Here is a 10654-nt window from a genome sequence, read left to right on the forward strand (position 1 = left end):
GAAAATTGTATGGAAAGAAATAGAAAAGGAAGAATAAAAAAGAAACATCAAAGTTTTAATGTCTTTATAGCACCCCGCAAAGTTAGTCCATAGAAAAAAAGCGAAAATGAAAAATAAGGAGAACCAGGAATAAAATAGAACAAAAAAGGATAAAAGGGGAAAAGAAAAGGAAAACAAAAAAGAACCATAATGCACCAATCAAAATAAAAAATAAAATAAAGAATAGAAAAGGAGATGAATTACATGCATGGCAAAAAATACTAAGGGAAGATTATAGAAAAAAGAGAAAACAATAAGGAATAGAATAGAAGAAAACAAATACAGGTAAGAAAAAAAAAGGAAAACAAAAAACAAAAAACATGCCCCTGCATGACATCGGGCACGACCATGTGCATTGTCCACTCCTATACTCCTTCAGCCAAAAAATGGCTTGCTGCTAGCTAGCTAGTATTGGGCTCTTGCTAGCTCATGGAAACATGCTGAAAAACATGCACCAAGCAGCCGGCTAGTGCAACGGGCCATGTTATTGGGCCGATTCTGGAGCACACGTTATTACATGAATTTGTCACTTAATAAGCAACATACAGGTCCTGTTTGGCATGGCTCCAACTCTGGGTGGAGCTGCTCCACTCCAGAACTCCATGTGGAGCCAACTCTTGGTGGAGTTGGAGCGGTCTAGATGGGGTGTTTGGCCAGAAGAGTACTCTCAGCTCCAAAAAAAGACCAATTTCAGTGTGGATTGCCATTGTTTTCCCCCAATTCAGGCCCCACTTGTCATCCTCTCTATCCCCATCTTCATCTTCCTCAGAAGGCGCAGGTAGGGGTGCGGATGGCGGGACGGCGGGGGTCGGGCAAGCGGCGGTGGGGGAAGGGGTGCGGACGCGTGGGAGGCGTGTCTCAGGGCGGCGGCCTGGTCCGGCGGTGGAGGAGCCCTACCCAGGCAAAATGGGGGCGGCGGGCTAGCGGGGCGCACACTTGTACCGGTGGGGTGGGCAGATGGCGGGGTGGGCGCGGACGGCGGGATGGCGAGGTGGGCGGCCAGGGCGAGCGGCAGGGTACACGGACGGTAGGATGGCGGGATCCGTAGCGGGGCGAGCAGAGGGCGGGGCAACGGGGGCGGTGGACAGCGGCGGGGGTCGGGCGGCCGGCGGTGGTCAGGAGGGGCAGCAAGAGGGGCCACCCGGTAGTGCATTGATGGGCGGCGGGGGAGGAAGACAGGTGCATGGGAGGGAGTCACAGTGGGGGAGGGGGGGCCTCGGGAGAAAACAAACAAACTTTTTTGTGTGTAACCAGTGGCATTGGTAGGTAATTACCCACCAACTCCATGAGGAGGTTCATATTGGGTGGTTTTGGAACTGCAAAAGAGGTGCTCCAAAACTCCACCCCCATTTGCACTACAACTTCATGGAGTTGGCAGCTCCATGGAGTTTTGGAGCTGGGGTGTTTGGTTGGAAAATTGGTTGGAGTTGCTGGAGTTCAGCTCCAGAGCCATATTAAACATGCCCATAGTCGCACGTGGCCAGGGGAGAGATTCATGGGAGAGGCCTGCAGTTTCATGTCACTTGGATCGCTTGGGTTGCTTCAATGCAGAGGCGGGGGGCAACGACCCTGGTTGAGGGAACGCCAGGCCCCCGCATCGCTCGCGTTGGGCGACACGGGCGACTCCCCCATCCGTTAGCCTTAGGCCCCACCGGCCTCGCTCCTAGCCTCCGCCGCCGCCGGAGTTGCCCACCGGAAGTCTGGTGCGCAATGAGGAAGGTGGCGGTAGGGCCATTCCACCTTCTTCCTGCCTTTTCCCCCCTCTCTCGTGAGCTCTTCCTTCCTCCATGAGCATGGCCGGCGTGGTGGTGCTCCAGCGAGGTGGCCATGGCCGGCGGCTAGATCTACATAGGAGATGGCCGGATCCGCGAGTGGGGAGGTAGGATTTGCTGACTCCCCCAAGCAGCGGCTGCGACTGTGGCTAGGGCGGGTGGCCCCTCTACCGAGAATGTGCTCCGGCGAGACTCCGGCATGCCTGTGGCCAGATCCGCTCCCGTGGTGGTTGGATCCGTGTCCTATGCTGCTAGATCGGCTCCTTCGGGTGGCTGTTTGTTTTGGTCGGCCGGCGGGCGGGCGCCCCAGCAACAGCTCGCCCCTGCCTTTGGGGGTCTAGCCCGTGTCGTCCGGCCTCGACCTGCGGCGCCAGATTCAAGCGCGTGCGGGTGTTGCGGCTGGCAGCAACGGCGGTGGGATGTCCGCTGTGGGCACGCGATGGCAAGGCGGCATCACTGCGGGGTGGCCTGCGGTGGCGCCGTACGCTGCCGCTGTGGCCACGGGCGCAGGAGGCAATTCGCGTGGGCCAGCCACGGCTCCATGCGGATATGGAGCCTGCGCCAAGACCACGCCGGAAGTCCGTGCTGGATCCGTCCGGAAGGAAGCTGCAGCAGGCTCCAGTCTGAATGGAATTTGCAAGGAGAAATCCTCTTCCGTGGAGGCGTTGTCAAGTCTTCTTCCATGCAACTGCTGGTGCGGCCAATGCAGGTGGGCGGGTAATTGCAGGAAGAAATCCAAGCCCGGTGTTGCACCGGTGCCGACAATGGCGATGCCTTCGAGTGCCGCTCCCCTCCATGGAGGCTTTGTCGATATGCCTCCTGCCACTTGCTACTGTTGCTGCTTGCTTCCCAATGACACCGGTATCGTATCCTCCCCTTGCCAAGATGTTGGTTGGTACTGCTGCTAAGGTCCCGCCTCCCTGCACCATTTTGTTAAGCTGTCACCATGAGCAGGAGTGTGATTATCATCAGCGTCTCTACTTTGTCATCATCCTCCTTCCTTAATTGTACTATCTCATCTTATGCCAGGTTAACGGGACCATGATCCCCTCTACCTCTATTGGATCTCCCCATTCTCCCCTCGATGACCCTTCCTTCCTTGTGGTTTCCTCCCCAGAAAGGGCGTAGAAGGACGTCGATTGGATCCTGGATGGTCCTCGAAGGCACTGCCATACAGACTGTCGTCTTTCAGCTTCGGCTTCGACTCAATGCTTCACAGTTGCGGAATGAGGATCGGCAAAGTATAGTTTAGTTGATGATAACATAGGCCAGTGAAAAGGCGTCTTGCCCTTATTTGGTTGCATGTGTTGGCGTTTTGATCTTAATCTTCTTTTCTAGATTGGCTCTGTGGGGTCTGTTTGGCCTTTTGTAACTGATACCCTCCTTTTTCCGTTTTCTTTGCTGAAACATAAATGTAAGACTTTGGCCTACCAAAGACCCCAGCAATGAAATCACGTGGGATCCCCCTGACCCTAAAAAAATGCAGAGGCGGGGCAAGGCACGGAGTATCGTGGTCGGTTCACTCGTGTAGGACCGAGGAGGGGATAGGGACAGCCAAATCAAAGCAATGTGAATGGTGGATGGAATTTTAAGGTGATCTAGATTAATTAGAAATGAGCTTTAAAGGTATTATTGCAAGCTTCAATTTTTCACAACCGATTTCGAGTAACCAGTATCGTCCTGAGTAATTCATTCTTCTCCCCGTACCTATTTTTCACGGTAGTCTTGGCTAATTCGGCTATTAGCTAATGCTAATGGAAGTGCTTTGGTAAATGCTAATATGGTTACTTGATGGAGCTATTTTTTTTGCGACACCATTTAAATAGAAAGAATAGCGGTTGTGGGCAGGTTCCACCGTAAAAACTTACCAGCTAAGCTATGCTTAGTTAGCTTGATGATTCCATAGTGGTCCACTAAACTCTAACTATATCCACACCTAGCTTCATAAATTATAGCAAACCCCAAATAAATTCACAAAATAAAAGCCCACACATTTTCAAGGTAACTCTGGCAGTTAGGTTTATTTATAACTAAATAACACACTTAATTCACATAATAAGTTCATAGTGATATGATACAAACTCCAATCTTCCTATTACAAAACAACCTTCAACATATAGCTTAAATATCTTCCGGAAATATACAAACACATATACACACATGCCCCTAAATCATGAAGAACAAACACATATATTCACACATGTAATGATACGGTTGATATACTTGTATATGCCTATACTCATAAATAGCTTAGATGGTTACTGAAAAACATATACAAACCATGCATTATTTCACAAGATGGATGCAATGCAGCTATAGATATACTATATTTATGCAATCATCTTTGTTTCCCTCTCACTTCTTTAGTACCTGCTTCCAAAGGCCATCCACATCATCCATGGTTGCCATGGATTCCGGTGCTGTGGACACCGTCGATGATAACTCAACGGTGTTGACATGGTCGGGGTTGTTCAGCCCAACGTCCTTCTGTGACACCATTGGTAGCGAAGGCGGTGTAGCCATGAAGCTGGCAGCACCTAATGCTCCCACGCCCATCTGATGGTAGAAGGACATTGGCGGCAGATGGGCCATCGGGTCCCCAAACAACGTGTCATTCATTTGAAGCCCAGCACTGCCCATGCCTGCCATAGGTGGCATCAGTGGTGGCACCGATGAGGAGCTCGCTCCAGCGGTGGAGTAGTACGATGCTACAGGGTCCATGGTGAATGCCGGTGGGATGGGAAATTGCATCGGCATGGGCATGGTGATGCTACTTTGTTCCATCCCACCACTAGTCATAGCCATGTCGTACAATGATGGCGTAGGCACAGATGCCTTCTTGATCCCTGTGTTCTTGTGGAACACACGACAGACCACCCAATCATCCTGCTTGAATTTCATATGTAGAACATCAAAAACAATTATTAGGGTAACCAAAGAAAGAAGTATGGATGCATGCTAGTGCTGCTACTACCTTGGAAAGAAGCGGAGATTCCATGGTGGCATCGGAGTTTGAGCTTGATGTGGGGCAGGGGAGCTTGCTGCTATGTTGGAGCCTAAACTCGTGCATGACCCAGTTGGTTTTTTCGCCCCTAGGAGCTCGTCCCTTGTAGAAGACAAGTGTCTTCTTCATGCCAATGAGCACCGGTAGTGGTACACCTACTTTGGTCCCGTATATCTCCTTATCCTTACCGGTGGCCTTCCAATAGCCCGCCTCTGTGGCCCGATTTGCCCTCATCCCTGTCGGGTACTTGCGGTCCTTCTGATAAAAGAAGTACCATTCCTTTTCTCTTCCCATCTTCGCCTTTACTACACGAATCAATTCAAAGCATCATTAATTCAAAACTCACAACAGCATGAATCCATGGACCAAACAAGGTGTATATGTATAGAGATTGCGTATGTACCCGGGAGTTCCCATGGCTCGGTTCTATTGAGGTTGACCTCTCCAATGGCGACGCATGTGAAGCTCCTCTGTAGCACCTTGGGAGTGAGGTAGAAGGTGATGATCTCCTCGTCACTAGGGTGGAACCGGAACCCTGGAGGTAGCTCAAGGTTGCCGTCAGGTTGCTGCATGTGGTGGTCTCCCATGGTTCTCTTGCTGCAAATGATGAAGATAATCAACAAACTAAGAAAACGATTGCACTAAGCAATAAGGAATACGTACGTAGGTACTTAAACAAAGAGTAGGAAACCGTACATGTGCAAACACTTCTTCATCTGCTAGTCAGTCTGTATCTCTTAGACGGAGCTTCAAGACGGATGCTGGAGGAGTTATTGTGTCTAAAAATTAGCCAAGGAGTGCAATGGCTTTAATAGGCTAGAGGCGTGTATAGGGAAATCGCTTATTGCAGAAGCCTGCCTCTCCACGACCACCTCCCCCTCTTTATCTGTTGTTGTCTATTTCTACTAGCAATTGTAAGTATGTTCTTTCCAACTGTGCCATGCTTGTCCTCACGCACCACATTGTCACTTTCGCACTAGGGGCCATGCCTGCTAGTGACAGATGCCCTAGCATCTAAAGTTCTCTGCTGCTTGCATGTCTGTTGTGATCCCTCCGGTTTGCATGCCTTGGTTTGTGATTCCAGTGGACAAAAATGCATTGCCCATGCATCCCGCCCCTAGTCATCTGCCACAGCAGTATTATGTGGCCGGCCTTTGTCGAGATATGCACGTGTAGGTTGTTGCTCCGATTACCGTAAGACCTTTGTGATGTAAAGTAGATAGACAAGCGTGGGGTTCAAGTTACCATCACGGGGCAATGCGCATCCATTTTGGACAAGATTAGTGACGGGTCATCGTGATCTAGTTGGCGATTGTTCTAGAGCGTCATGTTTTTCACTCAATCAGATTAGGTGTAAAGAGAATGTGTGTATGCTGTATTGTATCCATGTGGTGTACCGTGTGTGTATGTGCTGTCTATTGTGGTGCATGTAGACACCATGATGTATCTATCCAATGGACATTGTATTACATGTGTTTATAGTCACACAGAAACCATGCACATACACATCATTGCCCAACTGCCAAGTGTACTTCGATGCAAGTGTGCTCGAGGTTCCCTTGCGTGCCAGCCTAGGAAACTATGGGCAGCTAGCTGGTTATTTGATCTAGCAGGTGGCGGACAAGAGACGGATATTGCATGCATGTGTGAGATATTTTGTTTTTCTTTTTTCTTACTTTAAGGAATTAATTTAATAAAGGTGCACTATGATCCATCGATCACATTGTGCGTGCATACAGATCACTACTGTTCGTGCCTACGTGCCTTCAAGGCCAGGTGAAATGGCATGACATGCTCGCTTTACAAAGAAAAGTTGCCAGATGAATGTACATGCTTGTTAATCGCTTGGCTTTTGGCTGAGCCCTCGGTAGTGAATCTTGTCATGGCCCAACCTTAAGCTATCCATCCAGTATCTATCACTACAAACTATATGGCCACCGAATGTTTGATGGATTATCAGCTAGAGAATGTATGCGTCATTACTCTCTTTTTTTTTGTGGCACATGTCTCAGCTAGTTGTGATTTCATGTCGGTACAAAAATTAGGAAAGTGATTATAAAGTCACATGGAAATCACATAGCTCTAACAATGCGTTTGCATTGAGCCCAGCCTGTCTCGCTAACCTATTTCACCCCCAGTTGGTGAGAAGAATAACCAGCATGCTACCGATGCTCATCAAAATACACTGTATCCCCTACCAATCAACACTTGGCCATGCATGTGGACCGATAGCGCGCCACCATGGTAACGTATCCTACCAATGGTTGTCTAACACTCTGGCCATACCTTTAAGTCTATTAATCGCCATCTAGATAGACCTCCCTAAACCAAGCCCTAATTAATTAACCTCATATATAGGCAACATACATGGCCGTGGACTACAAGGATGAAGAAAAAACGACCACTGCTAGGGAAAGGGCCGACCACCGCTAGCGAAAGGGCCTTCTGTACAATTTCGGTTTCGCAACCGGTATTGCCAGTTCGGTACTAAAGGAGGGAGCCTTTAGTACCGGTTGAAATAACCGGTACTAAAGGGGTATTAAAAAATAAAAAAATTCAAATCCCCCCGCTGGATCCGCTCTCCCCGGCTCCTGCCCCGCCACCAGCCCCGCCGCCCCCAGCCCCGCCCTCCCGCAGTCCCCGCTGCCTCCACCCCGCCGCCCTCGCCCCGCCACCCCCTCCCTCCCATGGCTCCCACCCCCGGCCCCCGTCCCGCCGCCGGCCCCCGCCACCCCCACCCCGCCGCCGGCCCCCGCCCTCATGCCGCCCCCTTCTTCCCCCTTCTTCCCGCGGCCGCCGCTCCTGCTGCCCCCGCCCACCCGCCGCCGCTCTCACCGTCCGCTGCCGCCACCTCAGCTCACCCCACCATTGCTCCTCACTGCCGGTGAGGGGCGAGCGGAGGGGGGAGGGGAGGGGAGGCAGAGGAGGAGAGGAAGGGTGATGGTGCTGAGAGAGAGAGAGGATGAGGAGGGAGGAAACGGATGGATAAGTGGTGGTCGGTAGCGAGTAGCAGGGGGATGGATAAGGCGGCGGATGGGAGCTCTTGGTACTGGGTGGGAGCTCCACCCGGTACTAAAGGTCATCAATTAGTATCGGGTGGAGCCTAGTACTAATGTGCCTTAGGGGGTGTTTGTTTCCTAGGGGCTAAATTTTAGCCCCTGTCATATCGGATGTTTGGTACTAATTAGGAGTATATAGGCTAATTACAAAACTAATTGCACAAATGGAGGCTAATTCATGAGATGAATCTATTAAGCCTAATTAATCCATGATTTGACAATGTGGTGCTACAGTAACCATTTGCTAATGATGGATTAATTAGGCTTAATAGATTCATCTCGCGAATTAGCCTAGGGCTTCTACAATTAGTTTTATAATTAGCTCATGTTTAGTCCTCCTAATTAGCATCCAAACATTCGATGTGACAAGGGCTAAACTTTAGCCAAGGATCCAAACACGCCCTTAGGGTCTTTAGTACCGTGTGGAGGCTCCACTCAGTACTAATGGGTGACCTTTAGTACCAGTTGGAGCCTCCAACCGGTACTAAAGGGGGTCACAGGGTACTATACATTAGGCCCGGTACTAATGCTCATATTAATACTGGAATTGCAACCGGCACTAAGGTGCTGGACGGAAGACCCTAGTGGACGGCAAGTTGTAGAGATATGCTAAACATTAAAAAAATAATTGCTCAGACCATCTCATCATACCCAGTCTTCACAACTTTGACCTCTGTTGTCTAGTTCTGTATTCTGTTGTGATTCTTTTAGTAAGCTCATATTTCTATGTTCAGTTTTCTCCTAGTAGAGTAAATCATGTTTGAGATTTGGTTTATTTGTAAAGATCGCTAGTTCGAACTACTGAATATTGAACCAAGATGATCACTAATAACCAAACAAAATAGTAGGATGACATCAACATGGTCTCTGAAATGTACATAATTTCTAACGAATGGCTTGGGTTGCCATAAATACACATCTAGGCTCATTTGGTGATGAGAATATGACAAGCTAAATATAGTTTTTGTTGTTTAGAAATTAGTTTTAATATTTTTGGAAAGTGGCATGGTTTAGGCCAAGTATTCACGCGTTATTAACCCAAGTTCAAGCTCACAACCAGCTAGAATGGTTTTGGGCCCAAATGGATATGACCCACAGCAGAATGACCATTTTTTGTTACTGAGTAAAAAGAAAAAATTGCTATATGTGGGTTGGTAATTTAGTATCACTTTATATATGGAGCAATATATAGTGCTCTTCCACTAGAACCTGGATGCCGCAGAGTGTGGGGATGAATAGCCTTTTCTAGAATTTCAACAAAAACTCGCATAGGAATTAGTCTGCCGCAATTTTCCCTTGGATGTAACGGAAATTCCCGCTTGGTACTGGAAATTTCCAGTTCAATGTTGGAAAAAACTGTTACAGAGAAATAAACCGCAACTAAACTATGATTATGCACTTCTAAGCAAATCTAACATTTATCACATGTATTTGATGATGTGTATAATATAAGCTTTCTAACCAATTACCGAAAATCAAATGCTCATGAAAAGATTAATTGGGACGAATCAACAGAAATTTAATTAACAAGAACAATAAAAAACACAAATAAGCACTCAGACAAATCCAAAAAGGACACTATATCTCCATTTGAGGAGATCACAAAGAGTTGGGTCTACATCCTTTCCTCAACCCAGTCGATCAAGATTAGGTCACCGTACCCTACTATGGTTTTCTTGGTGAGGAAGGTAACAAACTTCTCTGCAGCACTCCACACGAGTTGGGTGCTCGGCGGATGATGCCTAGATGGCTAGGGGTCACAAATAAAGCTTCAAAGTAACAAATACAATCGCAACCGGCTTTACTCAAGACCTCAAATTCTAAAGATAGGGAGCGTAAGCTCACAAGCCACTCAAAAGCTTCCATCTCTGACACAAACTCACAAATTTTCACTAGGATTTGAACCAAGGAGTTTAGAGAGAGAGGAAATGTCTAGGTGGACTCAAAATGGTAGCTGTTACTGCTCGGCCACCGGAAATGTCTGCCGCCCATCAGAAATTTTCGATGCCAACACCGCCCAAAGCCAAAAATCTCCACGCATCTGAGACACTTCAAACCAATCAAGCACGCATCTATCTTAATAGTACAACATTTCCCTATACTAAAAAATAAAATCCTAATAAACTCTAGATCTTTGTGTGAGCAAAATGCCGCTTTTGTTTTCATTTTTGAGTCTCCAAAAATCTTGAAATGCTTCATATATAGAACTAACACATGTTCGTATCCTTAATTGTTAGGTCTTTAATTGATTTATCATTAATCAACCAAAACCTACTTAGGGGCCTGGATGTACTCGCCCATTTCAAGGTGATGGAGTTTGGATATGTTCATGTGCACTAGATAGTTCTAACAAGCCACCAAATTGCTACTAATAGTGGCCATCTAAACAAATGAGCACAAGATTTGAGAGTGATTAGTACTTAGTTTATGCATCTAGAGAGTGGTCTCCGGATCTTACTGCCTAGAGAAGGATTAAGGAGTGATCCAATCATATATTCCTTATATTTTTTTCGAACGGGTTTTGGAGGACAAAAACAATCATTATTGACAAGGCTAGATTGGATCAAGGAGCTAGCTAGGACGTGAGAAATATAGAGCTAGATGATCTCATCATCGACTTAGTTAACCACCATGATCAGTTTGTCACTCCGTAAAATTGCATACCCCCAAATCACTTGAAATTTAGCGTTGTCCCCGGTAAGATCAGTCTCAACGGGTAGTTTCATGATATTAAATTTTATACCACATCAACATTTTGCTGACTTGGTATGATAGTTACG

General features: G+C 47.6%; 1 protein-coding gene across 1 annotated transcript; it reads right to left on the minus strand.

Moving 5' to 3' along the window:
• Positions 1 to 3815: 3815 nt before the first annotated feature.
• On the minus strand, positions 3816 to 5678 carry LOC117846177 (NAC domain-containing protein 20). The gene is made up of 4 exons (XM_034727293.2): positions 5512 to 5678; positions 5219 to 5412; positions 4786 to 5120; positions 3816 to 4697 (listed from the first exon to the last, which is right to left on the minus strand). Exons 1-4 carry the CDS (start codon positions 5529 to 5531, stop codon positions 4167 to 4169), a joined length of 1080 nt encoding a protein of 359 aa, XP_034583184.1. The 5' UTR covers positions 5532 to 5678; the 3' UTR covers positions 3816 to 4166.
• Between the last annotated feature and the right edge of the window lie 4976 nt (positions 5679 to 10654).

This window comes from Setaria viridis, chromosome 2 (assembly GCF_005286985.2).
Source record: "Setaria viridis chromosome 2, Setaria_viridis_v4.0, whole genome shotgun sequence".
Lineage (NCBI taxonomy): Eukaryota > Viridiplantae > Streptophyta > Magnoliopsida > Poales > Poaceae > Setaria > Setaria viridis.